The sequence below is a fragment of the Panthera tigris genome, chromosome A2, assembly GCF_018350195.1.
Source record: "Panthera tigris isolate Pti1 chromosome A2, P.tigris_Pti1_mat1.1, whole genome shotgun sequence".
NCBI lineage: Eukaryota > Metazoa > Chordata > Mammalia > Carnivora > Felidae > Panthera > Panthera tigris.
The window spans coordinates 14,454,412-14,471,382 of record NC_056661.1 but is presented as its reverse complement, the minus strand read 5'-3'; the positions used below and the strand labels follow the sequence as shown (position 1 = coordinate 14,471,382).

General features: G+C 53.8%; 1 protein-coding gene across 2 annotated transcripts in view; it reads right to left on the bottom strand.

The window, feature by feature from the left end:
- Positions 1–8,195: 8,195 nt before the first annotated feature.
- Positions 8,196–16,971, bottom strand: part of MAU2 (MAU2 sister chromatid cohesion factor) — a 30,659-nt gene continuing 21,883 nt past the window's right edge. For both annotated transcript variants that reach the window (XM_042978688.1, XM_042978689.1), the window contains exons 14-19: positions 16,060–16,109; positions 15,785–15,862; positions 15,496–15,607; positions 12,510–12,600; positions 11,509–11,636; positions 8,196–11,140 (exon numbers count right to left, since the gene is read on the bottom strand). In XM_042978688.1, coding sequence (XP_042834622.1) covers positions 11,066–11,140; positions 11,509–11,636; positions 12,510–12,600; positions 15,496–15,607; positions 15,785–15,862; positions 16,060–16,109 — 534 coding nt within the window. In that variant the 3' untranslated portion in view covers positions 8,196–11,065. The remainder of the gene's footprint in view (positions 11,141–11,508; positions 11,637–12,509; positions 12,601–15,495; positions 15,608–15,784; positions 15,863–16,059; positions 16,110–16,971) is intronic.

Sequence of the window (16,971 nt, the reverse complement as noted above, 5' to 3'; positions counted from 1 at the left end):
TATTGTAAACTTCCTTGACCATGTGATCTGTTTTCTTTTATTCTCAGAACACCCATCAACATCTTGGTGAACTCACAGTCGGTAGAACGTTGTTTATGATTGAAAGGGCTGGTTCAGCATGCTGCCCTTGGCTAAGCCAGCTTTTGCCTCCCTCACTACATCTCCCTCTCTTAGTAGTTGCATGGGGTCAAGGAATAGTGCCCCATTTGGGAGGGGATACAGCTGAGGTTCAGGGTTTTTTATTCGGCCAGGGTCACAAATAAACAAAACCAGAACCTAGGTCGGAATTCCCATCCTGAAATCTTTGCAATTGTCTGCTCTCTCCCCAAAGTCCTCCCGGCCACCTCAAACTAGAGCCGGGCGTGGTCACAGCTCTTCAGGCTGCAGCATGGAGAGGCAGGAAGCTCCAGAGTGAAGATCGAAATCCCCGACTCCAGCCAAGGCTTTCCACCTGCGGAGGCCATGAGTGTGTTGGTGACTAACGTTTTCTGTTTATAATCCTTTAGTTTTTGTGCATTAAAAAAAAATTTTTTTTTAACGTTTATTTATTTTTGAGACAATGTGAGAGACAGAGTGCAAGCAGCGGAGGGGCAGACAGAGGGGGACACAGAATCTGAAGCCGGCTCCAGGCTCTGAGCTATCAGCCCAGAGCCCGACGCAGGGATCGAACTGACGAACCGTGAGATCACGACCTGAGCCGAAGTCGGACGCTTAATGGACTGAGCCACCCAGGCCTCCCTCTTTCTTTCTTTTTTTATCTCTAGTACATAATATATTCCCAGAGAATAGAACCGCATTCCTCAATATACACATAATAAATACACACAAGCAGTTAATCTACCCATGGTCAATTACCTATAAACATTAAATTCTTGAGTCACCCCCAATTTCTTAATGCCTCTTCATTTCTCCCCTCTGTGTCCCCTCTTCGCGTAGATAATCCTATGTTGGATATCCCAGAGAAGAAGTTAAGACATCAGCTAGTCCACCTCCTACATTTCCCAAGTGAGGAGTACGCAGAGAGGGTACAACTTAGCTCGACAACAAAGCAAGGACCAAGCCGCTCTCTGGGCTGAGCCTGACTGAGTCTTAAAGGCCAGAAATTCACTGTACCTTCATGGTCATTTAAACTCCAGGAGCAGAACAGGCAGTTTGGGGATCCGGGGTTTGGACTCCTGTCTTGGGCGGAATTCGGCAGTCCCCAAGGAGATCTGAGCACTCAGGAATCATGCCCTAAAGGTCTCACATGTGCCTTAGCGAAAGAAGTTTCCCTGTCACTGCTGAGCTGCCCCCGTCCTCCATGTTAAGGCCTTTGGGCCAGTCTGTGGGGAAGCAGCCGGCCATCAGGGCTCCCTGCCTTGGCTTCCACCCAGACTGGGCCAGGCTTGTCCTTCCTGTTGCTCAGCCTCTGACACATCTGATCACCAAGGCTCTGGGCTTCTTCATGAGAATTTCCTTCTGGATTGTTGCCGAAGCATAGACAAGAGAGCCGGGAGAAAGAGATTTCCCCCCAGACATGTAAATACTATAGAAACAGATCTGTGCAGCACAGAGTCTCCTCTCTTTCCCCTGCAGACCTACACGGGGCTGGCAGTGGACAGATGGCAAGGTGAGCATTTCAAGGATGGCCTGGCATGAAAGAGGACACGTAGTGCCTCCACCTTAGTTTGTTCTTTTGGTTTTAATCTTTCAAAAGTTCACTCATTTGTTCAAGGACAAAGGCACCAGGAGGAGGCATCTCTCTCTCTCTCACTCCAAATTTCAGGCCTCCTGTCTCCTTGCCCACAGGCTGTGACATCAGGCTCTTTCATGTCCCTCCCGGGGGGTTCCAGTCCATATGCAGACATACGAGGCCCACTTTTGATTTTGTGCACACACAGACAGTCAGTCCATAGGCTCTGATCTCTTAAATTGAAAGCAAGTGGTCTGGCAAGTGATGCTTCTCACCACAGACTCAAGTAACCAACCTCAATTAGTGATTCAGAACTGTCCTGGGGGTGGGGGGTTGGTTCCAGCCTCTAGAATGTTCCTGAGAACGAAGCAGCCTGCTGTCCGCCAGAGAAAGCTCTAGAAGCCCCTGCACTGGGGCCTTCCAAGGAGGGGAGAATTCCTAGGATAGCTGGAGCAGGGGTATTTATTTCTACATGTCCTGGGTTGGGAAAACCTGAACCACAACTTTTGCCTAGCTTTAGAGACTAACTTACCTTCTTACTAATTTTACTAATCTTACTAATCTAGGAGTTCCCTAGAACCACCTGGTCTTGGAAACCTTCATTCCTGCTCCAGGCGATGCTGAGAGCCAGGAGCTAGGAGCATAGGGAGAGATGGGGTTGGGGTAGGAACTTCAGCATAAGGCCCAGGTTCCCCGTTGGAGTTGTCACCCATCGCTACTCAGAGGCCTGTGATCACCTGTCTGGATGCTGTGGTGAGCGAGTCGAGTGGGAAGGGACAGACTGACAGAGAAGCGAGCGAGGTAATTTCAACTACCGATGATGAGGATGAAAAGTAGTCAAGGGTGTGACACAGTGACTGGCCAAGGCAGGAGCCGTGGGCTTGCAAGCAGGCGGATTTGAGCGGAGACCCAGGAAACGAGCCTTCTGGGCAGAGGGGAATAGTAGGTGCCACCGTCCTGAGGTGGCACCAAGTACGGGACAGAGAGTGGCCGGCAAGCCTGTGCGCAGGGATGAGGTGGGAGAGGCTGGGAGGAGGTGAGCTTTTATTCTGATGGGAAGAAGGAACCATCCTGCAAGGCACCGTGAGCTCTGTTTCCCACCAGTAAAATTCTCGTTATTTGGATTCCGTAATCTTCCAGCTCTCTGATTTCAGGCCTACACTTCCTTTATTCAAAGATCTTATTGAGCCTCCAGGGTGGCCAGACCTAACAAATGAAAACATACGACGCCCAGTTAGACTTGAATGGCAGATCAGTGATGGACAGAATGGCAGAAATCTGCCATGTGCCAGGCCACCGCTAGGAGTCAGTCCGGGTTCGCGTAGTCCACGCCACGTGACCCCACAGCCTGGTGCCTTTGGAGGAGCTGGTCAGATATAAAGGTGAGAATCTGGGGCGCCTGGGTGGCTCAGTCGGTTAAGCGGCCGACTTTGGCTCAGGTCACGAGCTCGCAGTCTGTGAGTTCGAGCCCCGGGTCGGGCTCTGGGCTGATGGCTCAGAGCCTGGAGCCTGCTTCCGATTCTGTGTCTCCCTCTCTCTCTGCCCCTCCCCCGTTCATGCTCTGTCTCTCTCTGTCTCAAAAATAAATAAAACGTTAAAAAAAATAAATAAATAAAGGTGAGAATCTGGCGTGCCTTGGGAGAGAGAGATGAACGAGCTTCAAAAATCCACGTTGGCCCCAAGCTGTGAACCTGAACCGCTGATTCTTTTGGGTCCCCCGACTCTTGTTAAATGGCCACATAGCATTCATCGGAATGCCTCTGGTGTTCCCTGCATCACAAACGCGTATCGTGTTGTCTCCTGTGTCTCCGATGGATCTAGGTTCTGGCCTTTTTCGCGAGAGTTAAGAGACGGAACGGGAGTGTGTTCAGCACTCACCCACTGTCCTCACTGGCTGTGATCACCAAGGTAAGGTGTGGGTGTCCCGTAACCAGGCCAACCACAAGTGTGGCCCGTGACCATTTCAGGACACGGTCGGGGAGGGGTAAAAAATCCCTGGAAAATAATCTCCTTAAGGTTTTGGGTCCGAGGAGAACTAGATGCCGAGAGGGAGAAACAGATCCTGTGAATGAGGGATTTGGGTGTGGCCCAGCTGGGACTTCCTTCTGTTGGCACCAGAAGGCAGAGGAATGTTCTGGAGGCAGGAAGAACTTCTTCAAGAGATGAATTCCCTTTCCCTTGGGGGGGGGGCAGCTCAGGAAACAGTGTGGTAGCTGCTGGGCTGGGTGTTAGGAGCACTTGGATAAGGAACTTGGCACTGAGGCGTCTGCTCTGGTCGGTTTGTGGTGATGTCCGGAATGCCCTGACCCCCACCACCTGCTGTTGGCGTCCGCGTTATACAAGGGGGGGGAGGGTCAGTGACCCCATTTTGTTTTTGTCACTATCCGACCACCCCCCCATGAACATTTGGCCCCGTCTGCGTCATCCCCACCCCCCGTTTGTTTCTGGGAGATAGGCGTGAGTGTGGTGGGGGGGGAGAAGGACCTGAGGGGACCCAGGGACTTGATCTTTCTTCTGGAAATGGGGGCTCGGCCGCTTTCTCCATCCATCAGTGTCCTCCTGGATATGGCCCAGCGTCAGCTGTACTCAGGGTGCTGTGGGTGGCAGCCCCTGCTCTTCAGAGTGCCATAGGAGGGCTGGCAGCCCCAGTGCCCGCCCAGTACCCTCTTCTGAGTAGCCGGGCAGGAGGGCCGGTCCACGCCCTCTCCAAGACAGTCCTGGTGTCTGCGTCGCAGAAGTTGAAACGCCGGCCGGCTCTGACTGGCTGGTTGAGGGAGGTCTCCCCTCTGTGCCGTCACTGTGCCTCCCACCTGTCCCCTGGTTTACCGTCCTACAGGGTGCTGCTCTCCTCTCTCAAGTGGGACGAGGCTCACTCCTACTTGAGGCCCATTGTCAGACTCCTGGTAGAATGTCCACTCCCTGAGGACAGGGACTTTGCCTGATATGGGTCCTGCTGTGGCCCCAGCACCCAGCAGCGAGTAGATACCAAATCAATGTTTGGCAAGTAAATGAGGGAATGGGGTAGCCCTAATACCTGAAGAACCCTGGGGGTCAGCATCCCCGATCCCACAGGATACAGGAGAGGAACCGAGAGCCCCTGTGGGGGAGGCTCTTCCACATCCCCGCAAACGAGGACAAGGCCTGGCCTCGCCGGGGACTGGTAACCTCCAGCCCATCCTTCCCAGCTGCAGCCGGGACTCCAGTCGGCTCTACCAGGTGGGGACACTGCTCAGGCCGCCGTGCCCCCTGGTGGCAGAGGATGGAGCAGCCCGAGCTGCCCACAGCAACTGGTGACACATGCCGATGAAGACAGAGTGGGAGATACGCTTCCGGTTCAAAGTGATACTTCTGAGCAGTTTGTACTTAACCCTTTAGGGGAGCATGTGCGAGCAGAGCTCTACGGCAGCAGAACTTGTTCGGGAGCACACACTCACTCTGGACCGAGTCTGCCTGATTCCATGGATGCACGCGGAGCTTGGATTCCATGTTGCACAGACGCTACGTATACGGATTCGTGGTCAGGAAGGGCACTCAAAGCAAAACAAACACACGCTGACGAAGTGGCCCGTCTCTGGAGAGCTGTGTCTCGGAGAGCTTTTCAGCGTCTCTGAGACGGGGATGGGGCAGACGGTGCTCTCTCGCTCACAAACTCCTAATCTAGCGGAAGAACACTGTGATTTTTAAAAAAATGACGTTCGTTGTAGCAGCTGTTAATGTACTGGGGGGTCTTGTATTTCTCACACAGCAACGCTACAATAGTCTTTTGAACTCTTTTCTGATCCTTGAAAAAAGCACCCAAAATATCAAAGTAGTAAGGAAGTCAAATTAACACGGAATTTTCCCGTCCAATTGCGTTGTAGGCTCACTTCGTGAGCATGACTTTGGGGTGAAATGAGCTTTTAAACTCTTCGGCAATGCTCCCCCTCCCCTTCCCCTGGCCCTCTGGGGCCCGGAAGCAGCACTTAGAGGGGATGGGGGATGAGGGAGTGGAGCTCCCTCGCCCCCCAGCCCGTCCCTTGGCCCAGGTGGAGTGTACAGCCCACCCTCCTCTGACCCCAGTAGCACTTTGGCCTCTTGTATCCAGTTGACAACTTTGAGCTGACTGGGGTTTACCAACATCGTTCAAATCAAGGAAGCCATGTCAGATGCCGGACAGACGGGAGGGACCATAGAGGCAGGGCTACCTGCCTCTCCTTGAAGAGCCTTCTTTGTGGGGAAACGTCAACCCGACACACTCAGCTAGGTCAAAGGGGGAAGCCAACATACACCATGAACGTTTCAATTCCCAGAACCCCCAGTGTGCATTGGCCTGGGGGTGTGAAGTTCGTACCCCCCTGCCGTATAGTAGGGTCCTGTTGGCATTTCTGGGGGGGGGGGGTGGGGCGACCCAGACACAGGGACGGAGCATGCTGACACCCACGGACAACGTAGGCAGGTGTCCACAGTGGCACCTGCCAGTCCTGCCTGTGCTCTTCCTCTGGGGCTGTCCTGCGGACTTGCTGACATGTGCCGGGCCCGAACTGGGACATTCCTGGCTGATGCCGGGCTGCTGAGCGGAGCAGCCGCAGGGAGAGTGCCCCTGGCATGGGGACAGGTGGGAGCAAGCGCAGAATGTTCCAGGATCATTCAGGGAGGAGGCTGGACAATATCCAGGTGGGAGATGTGACTGTGACTTGGGGAGGGGCGGTGGAGATGGCCAGGAATGGGTGGAGTGACAGGCAGGATGTCTGAGGACGGGGGTGTGTGTGGAAGGACAACTAGTGACCCCCTACCCTGGCCACTCAGTGCTTGGGCCAGCTGCCCTCGCCACCCGCTGGCCTCTGTGAGGCCCACTCCCGTCCTCCCCCTCCTCCTGTGACCGCTTCCTGGCTGTGTCGGTCATCCACGTCCCAAGTGTGTCCTTCACCCCCGCAGAGCTTCTCCATACCGTGTCCGTTTGTGCTGACCAGTTTTGCTGACGGGAGCCCGCCTGGCTTTACCTGAGAGGTTCCCCCCAAATCTAGGACTCCAGCAGCCATTCTTTGTTCATCGTTATCTGGCAATTTGGGGAAAATTCTCTGGGAAGTGGTTTATTCAACCAGGGCGCTGTGCTGCAGCACCCAAATGAGCCTACTTCCCGTGAAACAGTGGCCATCTCGGGACCGGCTTGCTAGTCGCATGTGATTCACTCCCAGCTGGTGGCCACGTGTCTGCTGGCGGGTAGTTTTGTCACCTGGTGGATTTGTGGCTGTGCTCTGGTTGGGTGGGCTCAGGTCGTGATTCCTGCAGAGAGGCTGGGAGGCTCAAGGTGGAAAAAAACGACGTCCAAGCCAACGATAGGGCAGGCAGAGTCCACCCCAAGTGACAAAGCCATTTATGGCTGGGTTGTTGGGGATGGAGCAGAGGGGGGCAGGCGTCAACAATGGGGGTGGTGGGGGCCACCGTGCTGCAGTGGGGAGTTCTTCCTGGCGGGGCTGTGTGGTCCCGCCTTGGGACCATGGCCCAAAAGAAAGCTCAGACATGCTCCTAGGAGGGAGCAGTTGAGACCACCTTGGCGTTACTGTGGAGCATAGTGATGAGACCAACACGAGGGCCTTGACACAGTGTGGGTGGCAGCCAGGCACCATCCCTGCACGTTAAGAACAAGACACGACCCGAGAAAATCAAAAACACGTGTTCAAACAAAAATGTGTAGGGGACATCCACAACAGCAGCACTCCTCACAAGAGCCACAAGGAAGAAGCAACCCAAACACCTATCGACGGAAGAATGGATAAACAAACCGGTCCATCCATACAGTGGAATATTATTCAGCTTTAAGGAATGAAATTCTGGTTCATGCTACAATGTGGACGAACCTTGAAGATACGTTGGGTGGAAGAAGCCAGACACAAAAGGCCACGTGTATGATCCCATTTATATGAAATGTCCAGAACAGGCAAATCCAGAGACAGAAAGCAGATTAGTGGCTGCCAGGGGTTGGGGGAGGGGGAATGGGATTGAGAGTTAATGGGGACAGTATTTCCTTTTGAGGGGATAAAAAAATGTTCTTGAACTAGACAAGTGTTGGTTGTACAACACCGTGAATGTACTTAGTGCCATTGAATTGTACACATTAAATGGCTAATTTTATGTGACTTTCATGTCAAAAAAGAGAAGAAAAATTGAAAAACAAAAAACAATCCCAAACCCTGTGTTTTCTAAGAACACAGGAAATAGGACACTAGGTGAATAATCAAGTACGTCTGTGGTAAGAGCCAGGGAGGCACAGGTGGCGCTGTGGACCAAATGTTGGATGTCTATGGGGTCCCCTCTCCTCCAGGTGGGGCTGTTCTGGAGGAACATCATCGGTAGAAGAGAAGACTCAGGTTTCCACTAGGTCCTCCAGTCCAGGGGATGGGGCTTCGCATCCTCACACCTGTTGGTTAGCAGAACTCCCCGATGCCCACTCGTCTAGTGGCCCTGCTAGCCCGGCCAGAGGGGGAGAGCCCATCTCTGGAGTAGTGCACACAAGGGACAGATAACACGACAAAGACAAAGCAAGTGATGGCTCCTGCAAATTATTTTACTTTGAATATATAGGAAAAGAAATCCAAAAACGGGAAGCTATGTTCTATGGTTACGTCTTTTAAACAATGTTTTGTATTTACAAAAACTTTTTTCCTGATTAAAAGCACCAGCTGAAGTTACAGGCTGCTAAAACCAGAAGATATTACAAACCCATTAAAAGACATTATGCCAAACATACTTCTTAAAAACCCTTAACAGAACAGAGACAATGCAATCAACAAATGCGACCCACTGCACCAGGCAGCCCTTATCTGATTTCCTTGCCAGTGTTCCCAATAAGTGGGGTGGAGTTCTTACCCCAGGGAGAGGACCCTCGCTTCACCCACGGGTGACTGCAAAGACCCAGCAGTGGAGGCAGCAGCGTGTGTACCCGGAACCCAGCATCTCCTGGACCAGCCCCCAGACCCTGAGGACCACAGGAGGGAGTGGAAGGGGCACACAAGAGTCTGGCCAGCTTTCAGTAATTTACCTGCCAACAGGAATCTTTCTGCTGCTCCCTCCCTTGCACCGCTGTGCACGGAAAGGCTTGGACTTTTCACTTATCTATTTTTTTTGTATTTTTTCTGAATACTTAGCTATGAGTGTGTACGGTCTCCCTGGGTGATCACTTGCTGCCTGTCTTAAACTCTTATGATTGAGTGAAAAACTGAGAGGCACTCAATTCGGACTCACAAGAAAGTACTATGACAGCTTTATGTAACCAAAAGATGCTACAGCAAAGGGAAAGTTCAAGCTTGCACGCGCATAAATGCATGTACACGCAGTCTGGCTTCCATAAAGCTAGAGTGGAATATTAAACATGGAGTACTGAATTCTTAGCTGTAAACATAAAAACTTATCCTTAACTTTACATGAACATAGATAACAGGGTGGTCATTAAACATACTTTAACATCAGAACAGATGTTAAGTTTTGAGGTTCTTATTTCAACTGCTCTACATAAAAAAATGCTCTAGAAGCAAAGAAAGGCTTAAATAAATATGAAGAGACAAACATGTACAGTGTGATTGAAGAAGTAATGAGGGTCTCGAGAGGTCATACAGTGCGGGGTCCAGGCCAACAGGGGCAGCTCATGGTAAGAGGGGGCTCTGTCCCTTGGGTGGAGGGGAGGGCCTAGAGGGTACCCTTGAGGGGGGAAGAAGACAGGACAGGACAACTTGTGGCCACATGTCATACCCTCTTTTGTAGGCCTCATGGGCCCGGGAGGGTCAGCCAGAAAGGGGGCCCTGAGCAGCATGGGACAGTGCTAGGCTCTCCTGAGTGATCCAGGATGCCACAGAGATGGTGGGTCCTTATAGGACAAGTCCCGGCCAGCCCATGCCTCCAACCAGCAGTTCACTTTGCACGCCTGTCACTGGCTTCCCACGTGGGCAGCAAGGGCCTGATGCTGGCCTGGTAAGGGCAGTGGCCCAGCGCAGGGAGGTCTGCTGACAGCCCTGCTTGTGGCTAAGGCACACCCAGGCCTCAGGGCCTGAGCAGCTGACCTGAGTGATCCCAGTGTTCCTTCTGTCAGACACTGAGGCTTCGAGAAGCAGCCCTCACAGTGCAAGGGTAACAAGATGCAAACTAACAAGCCACCCTGACTAGCAAGACCACTCACCATTCCTCTGGGGAGGCGCTTCGAGGCACCGCTTCCAGGCACCGGAAGCTGGAGGAGGTGGCTACCTCGACTGCCCCCAATGCCACCATCACCGCTGGGGTACCTCCTCGACTATCCAAGAGGAGCACAGAACTGAGCACGGTTGTCTGAGCCTGGCAGAGCCTCCTGGGGTCCAGCTCAGGAAGAGGTTTCAATGCTGTCCCAAGACCCAAGGCAGGCAGGTCACCTCATCCTCCCTCCTGAGAGCAGGGCGAGGGACCAGGGGAACCGCTGTCTGCTCGCCAGCTGAGCTCCAGGCGTCTGCGGACACCACAGAGCTGCCAGGAAGCAAGGCCCTTCTTCCTTCGGGCACCCTGAGGTGGGCTAAGGAGGGTCCCCTCCCTTCTCCTCTGCTTCCTGCCCAGCAGCATGGATGCTGGCGGGGGAAGGTAGCTGATGCACACATTAAGAGTCTCAGCCCCCAGCTCCAGCTCTGTGAATCACCACACACGCACACACACACACACATGCACACCCGTGTCTACAAGAATGTGCACCTCCATGGCTGGACACTGAATCCAGTCAAGGTACAGATGTTTGGAAGCCGAGCTCCTGGGTCCTCCAGGGTTCCCGATCAGAGGCCCTGGCTGTCAGATGGGGGCGGGGAGGACACTGGACAGAAAGGCAAGCTGGGACAAGTGTCATGGTGGGATGTGCATTTTTGTCCCTGACACATGCCATTACTTCTTCCCTCCAATTTTGGGGCAGAAACTGGCGTTTTGCCTCTGGGCTCTGGAAGTTGCTGTGAGCAGAGGAAACACTCCAGCCAGGCACGGAGGCCCAGGCGATGGAAGTCATGTGGCAATGCACCAGTGGTACCACCCACCCTGGCAACTGGCACCCCAGTCCCCTGCCCAGACACGTTCCCTTAAAGGCGTGACTCAGACGTGGAAGCAGAACTGGCAATTCAAGTCCACTTTAAAAGATGGCTCTGGAAAGTTGGCTCCAATATCCCACCTGCAAGCCTCAGCACTGGGGGTCTTGTTACACGGTGGGAATGGCTGGCCAGCCCTTCCTGGGAGGGCGGAATCGGCACCGCACACTCCATAGGGACTTGGAAGCTCTGGAGACAGTCAGGAAGGAAGCCTGGGGACACACACTCCAGCACACCTCCAAGGAAAGCTCAAGTGCCATCTGGATGGAAGTAGGGGACACACTGGACCCCACAGAGTCCCCGAGAAGCTGGGTGGCTCCCTTCAGGAGCCTCACAGGAGGCTGGCCAGGCTCGTATTGGGTCCATTCTGAGCTTGGAACTGCACGGGAGGTGGGCCATCCGTCCACTGCAGAGAGGAGAGAACACACGGGCGAGGAGCAGGGGTGTAATGGGCTGCGTGTCTGCCCTGGACTGCTGCCCTCTTTGGGCTGGTCGCCCAGCCAGGGCCCTCTGTCCTCCACACGTGAGTCAGCGGAGCCCCTGGGAAGCACCCTACATCACCCACTCGGGTGACTGCTGCTGTCTTCCCGATCTGAGGGCGCTCCTGAGGCGAGGCTGAGTTAGGGATTATTGGGAGACGTGCAAGGAGATGGCAGCCAAGCGTGTACGTCCCTCCTCAGGGAACAAGCCCCCTGGGTGCTTCAGGCCGGGTAAGTAGGACCCGAGGAGCCAACCAGCACCCCCATCTTGCCTCCCCAAACCCAGTGCCTATACCGTGATGAGGTTGTGTTCAGGGAGACTGCAGGCCTCAATGTGGTCCTGGAGCAGCTGCTGCGAGAAGTTCTGATGCATCTGGGCTGCTTCATGGGCGTCTATGGCATTCCCACAGGCCTTGTTCAGGTCTAAGGGTGGGACACACACACAGGGTAGATTCATCTTGCCCTGTCACCACCCCCATGTCCTCCCTTTGGGTGTGGGTAGAGCCCTAAGGTCGAACCAGTAGGTTCCTATGTACCTGGCAGGTCACCTGCCCTGAGCCCTGTCTCGGGATCCGCAAGCCCACCTGCCAACAGTCTTCACACATGCCCTTCTGAGTTCCTGAGTCAAGTTCTGGGAGGTGGGTGAGCAGTGTGGCCCACACGGACAGACACAAGGGCTGGTTGGGCAGTGTAAGCTCTTAGGGCTCCCTGTGGATATTGGCCCTCCCGGGGAGGGCGTGGCCAACCCTTAGGCACACAGGAACTCACTAGAGCAGGGAACCCAACACCCACTTCTGAGGCAGGAGGACTGAATAGGCCCACAGAGCCCACTGCAGACAGGAGCAGCTCGTCCTCTGTCTCTTCCAGGGGGCCCTGGAAGTCTCTGGACTTTAATAGCACAATCTGTAAACAGGGGAGCAGCAGTAACAACGCTGATGGCTGCTGAGAGCCCACTGGGCACCCAGAGCACCCTGGCCAGTACTGTCTGATGGACGACTGACACAGCCATTCAGGGGGAAGGAAACCAAGAATGAGGGGTAGGGCTTACAGCCCGATTCTTCACCCAGACTCCAAGAAACGGCTTTATGGAGAGACTGAACCGATCCTGTGTTGAGCCCAGTGCCTGCTGCCCCCAAACAGGATCTCCTGTGGAGCCTGAGTATATGCTGGAATTGGGGCTGTGCCCTGTAGAGACCCAGTCTAAGCAGAAGCTAAACAGGGCTTACCCGGTATCTTCTAGGCTTGGGCTCTCCCCAGTGGCCCTGATCTCTGGGAAGGGCTGGCTGTTGTACTCACCTCTCAGCAGGGCTGATGACCACAGCTGCACGGACATGTCTGGGATCTTGCTAGCCAGCTGCATGGCAGGCACCACCATGTTGTTACTCTCCTGTTGATCAAGAGCAACCAGGGAAGGGAGTGGGGGCTGGGGCCGGCAGCAAGGACAGCCTAGGACCCACCCACCACCCCCAGCCCAGGCTGTGCCCTCTTCCTGCTGACTGGCAAGCAAGCTCCTACTCCTACTTCAGGGCCCATTTCAAGTGACCTCTGAAGTACTCTTCTTCTTCTTCTTCTTTTTTTTTTTTCAGAGAGAGAGAGAAAGGGAAGAAGGGCAGAGGGGCAATCTCAAGCAGGTGCCATGCTCAGCGCATAGTCCAAGGCAGGGCTCAATCCCACAACCCTGGGATCACGACCTGAGCCACAATCAAGAGTTGGACACTCAACTAACCGAGAATGAAGTACTCTTCAACACCTCAGGAAAAAATAAACTGCCCTCACTCTTCAACTCTGCATCTACTTCCTCACTGGGGCACTGTTGGCTATGGACAAATCTACATGCTTTTGTCTTTCTCACCAGAACAAAAGGCACTGGCAGCAGTCAGCTCTGGACCCAGATCAGGAGCCGACTAGAAATGCACATTCAGAGGTCCCAGGGCATGGGAGGAGGAAGCAGTCTGCTCTGGTGGGAGTGATGAGGACCGAAAGGATAAAGGAGGAAGGGAGGTTTCTCTGCTACATACAAGTCCACTCTTGTGGGAAGCTACCTGACACATGGGGCTGTGGGACACCAGGGTATGTCAACTCTCCAACTCTGAGTGGCTGTACAACGCCACTCCCGCCCCCCTCAATGCCCAGCATGTGCTGAGAGTGGACAGGGGGCCATAAATACCCATACCTGACCCCACGATGACTGGTACCACTGCTCTGACCCCCCTCAGCCTAGGGACCACAAGCTCTGCTGGCCTGAATGCTGGATTCAAGGTGACATGGGAGAACTCCCTACCTAACAGCTGCTGACAGACAGGTGCCATATAGCCAAGAGACCTACAAATCATCAAAAGCAACTCCTGAAGCCTAGCTTCAGCACAGACATGATCGGGTGAGACACGCCTCCTTACAGACACAAAAGCCCAATGACTTCACACTGTCCCATGGCTGGTACCTCAGAGGAAGTTCAGGTGGGTCTCAAAGCTTTTCAAAACTGAATGAAGTCCTTCTAAGACCTCAGAATGCACAACAGAAGACAAAAAAAACTACTGTATTCCTTTAGGCCTGGGGTTGGGCCTCTGTTTGGAAGCTGCCAGAAGGAGAGTACCCGTTGGTTCTCCTGGGCAAGCTCCCCCATGTCAGCTTGTGGCCCCACAGAATCTGGTATGAAAATGTGTGATTCTGACAGGTACTCTGTATGAAGCTGCTCACGAACTCATGATGCCTGTGGACACTCTAGGCTGGCAGGCCCAGGTAGAGTTGGCTGTGTCTGGGTGTGTCTCCTTCAGACCTGGAGCCACTTGAAGCCAGGCTTGGGTCTAAGGGTCCTTGGGGGTCCCATGTCACTCCACATAGGCCCAGACACACAGGGAGCAGCGGAGCTCCTAAAAAAGTTCTATAAGATGACCCAGGATTGCCCCAAACATGAACCAGAGCTGTAGCTGAAAAGCTGCTTTGCTTACCCTGCCCCATTCAAGGTGGCTTCTGGAGACTTCTAGACAAATGAGAGCCAGTGAGGTCTGGTTCTAAGCCTGGGTCTGCAGTTTGGGACTGCGTGACCTTAATCTCCCCATCTGGAAAACGGGGTAATCACACACCGGGGTAATCACCACACTGAGGCATGAGGTGGGCAGCCCACACTCAGCAGTGCCTCATGTTGAACTTGTTCCCCACGTGGCCCCTAAACACACACCAAGCCACTGTTCTGTGTGCTCAGAGGCTGAGGAATAGGCGGACAGGGTATTCAAGATGGAGCAGAGTTGCACTCTGAAGGGAGAACCCAAAGCTTGTCCTCTTCCTTTGGAGGTGGTGACGTCCCCAGTGTTCAGGCCATGGCCACCAGGACCTGAGCTGCAGGGCCACAGCAAGTGCTTGTCATATGATTGTGGGGAGTGGGATGGGCCAAGGTTGTTAAAAATGCTCATTCTTAGGGAGCTCTAGGGTTTGATCAGAGGAACCCCTATGGGCCAAGACACATACCCTGTGTTAGCTAAAGTGAGGCTAACTAAACTATGAAGCAGATGCTGCTTCAAAATTCTTGTGGCCACGAAGAAAACTCTCACCCGATGGTACAGAAAAAGACAAGATATCAAATTATGAAACAGCCTAAAAAACAACACATATGCGTAGGCAGAGGCAGCTGGAAACAGCTAGAACACAGAAGACATGCAATCACTTCCTTCTTTGCTTCTCAGACTTTCTATCACGAACAGGTCACGTTAGATGACATGAACAAATACTATCTTAAAAAAACGAATCGCCTCATGAGGTCTACAGGTAAGAGGAAGTGACGATGTACACCCCAGATACTCCATCTGACTCAGACACTTCGAGTTGGCTGATCCCACTGGGGACCAGTCCCCAGGGGGCCATTCTAGGTAAGAATGAAAACATGGGGTGCCCTAGGCAAAATGGAGCCTAAGGTATCTGGCTGAGAAGACATACCTGTCCACCCCCGGGTATTACCATACAGAAGGGAAACGTGCCCTCAGCCCTGCCAGCTCTGGACAGCCCACAGGGCTCTGACTAACCACTGCCTCTGCTTAACCACTGCCTGCATATGGCACTGGGCACGTCTGTCTCACGGACCCACCTTTCAGGGATCCAAAGCTCCCCCAGCCCTGCTTCCCATGGTGCCAAGGTGCCCCTTCCTTCACAGAGCCTCATGGAGCAGTGGGGAGTGGGCGGGTTACTGAGATAAAATCATGGAGGAGCACAGGATGCAAAGTGCTGCTGGGTGGTAGTCCGTAAGCACTGTGCCGGCCCCCAGCCTCTTGGCCCAGCCCCGGACACTCACTCTGTGGTTCCCCAACACATAGAAGATGTGGCCCAGAAGCACCAGGGAGCAGGCTGTGAGCCGGTTCAGGTCCTCCGCGTTGGACATCTTCAGAGTTTCTCGAAGAAATCGCCTATGCAAAAACAGATGCTAAAGCCCCATGGGGATGCCTCATCGGTAGGAAAAGGCAGCAGCGGCCCCAAGGCCCTGAGCAGAGCCCACCTTTCTTAGGGACAGAGGCCCTTGGGCACATACTGTCAGGGAGCAACACAGAAGGGCGTGGGGCAACCGGTCCTCTCCCGGTACTCACTTGGCCTCATTGTAGCGTCCCTGGAAGAAGGAGAAGAGCCCTCGCACATAGAAAGCTGCTGCTCGGAGGCAGTGTGAGCTGATGGGAGAGAGCAGGTGACACTTCGGTGGGATTTTTGTGAGTGCAGCAGGTTTACGAAGGGGAGTGGGAAGAGGGTGGGGAGAGAGGTACAGATACACAGGGCAGTTGGGTCCCCCCCAGCACTGGCACCACTTCAAGAGCGGAGAAAATATAAGACAATAGGTCAATGGGCACTCAGCACTGGGCCTTCCTACCTGACAGGGAAGCTATGGTCCGGATTGATCCTCTCCAACAAACTGTACAGCTGTGGTGGAAACGTCAGTTAGAATCATCTTGCATAAACATGAGAAAATTCAGCCTCAAACATCCACTAAATTGACTAGGGCTGCTTGCATCTTCCCAACCCAAACTTCACCCCAAATCCCATGCCTGAGTGAGGGGAGGGCTCAGGACCTACAAGGACAGATGAGGGCACTGTAGGAGACTGCACAGAGCTATCTACTTCCTCACCCCCCTACCCGACAGGAATCACGGCCTCCAGTGTGAAGGGCTGGGGTCCTCACACCCTCAACCTACCCTGTGTCAGAGGAAGGGGACGGGGCGGGGGGGTGGGGAGGGAAGAGTCAGGGCAGCTGCTTAGTCTCAGCCTCTGTATGGTCAGAGGGGCCCTGCGTGGAGGAGCGAGGTGGTAATATCAGCCCACATGGGTCTTGTGGGTTGGGGGGTAGGCTTTATGTGGAGATGCAGGGATCCTGGGAGGCTCTGATAGGCAGCCATGTGACTGACTTCTTAGGTCCTCTCTGGCTGCTGAGAGGACAAGGGTCAAAGTGGGCTGAAGCTGCTCCCAGTGTCCCCATAGCACCTCCAAGAGGCAGACACTGAGAGGGCAAAGATCCTCCATGGGTCACCAAGTGTGACCCATGGAGGCCACTCCTGACCCTATGATGACCCCGCCCATTGCTTCCTAACTGCTGGAGTGAGAAGTCTGGGCTTTCTCTGCTCCCTGCAGCCCAAAGCATCCAAACTAACCCAGAAGCTGGGAGGTCAGCTAAACTTTTTATAGACAAGAGATAAAAATGAAAACCATGAAGGTGGAAAAGTAACTAAATCTGAGATACTCTGGAGGCAGGATGCCAGAGCTAGGAGGGGAGGCAGTGACCCTAGGG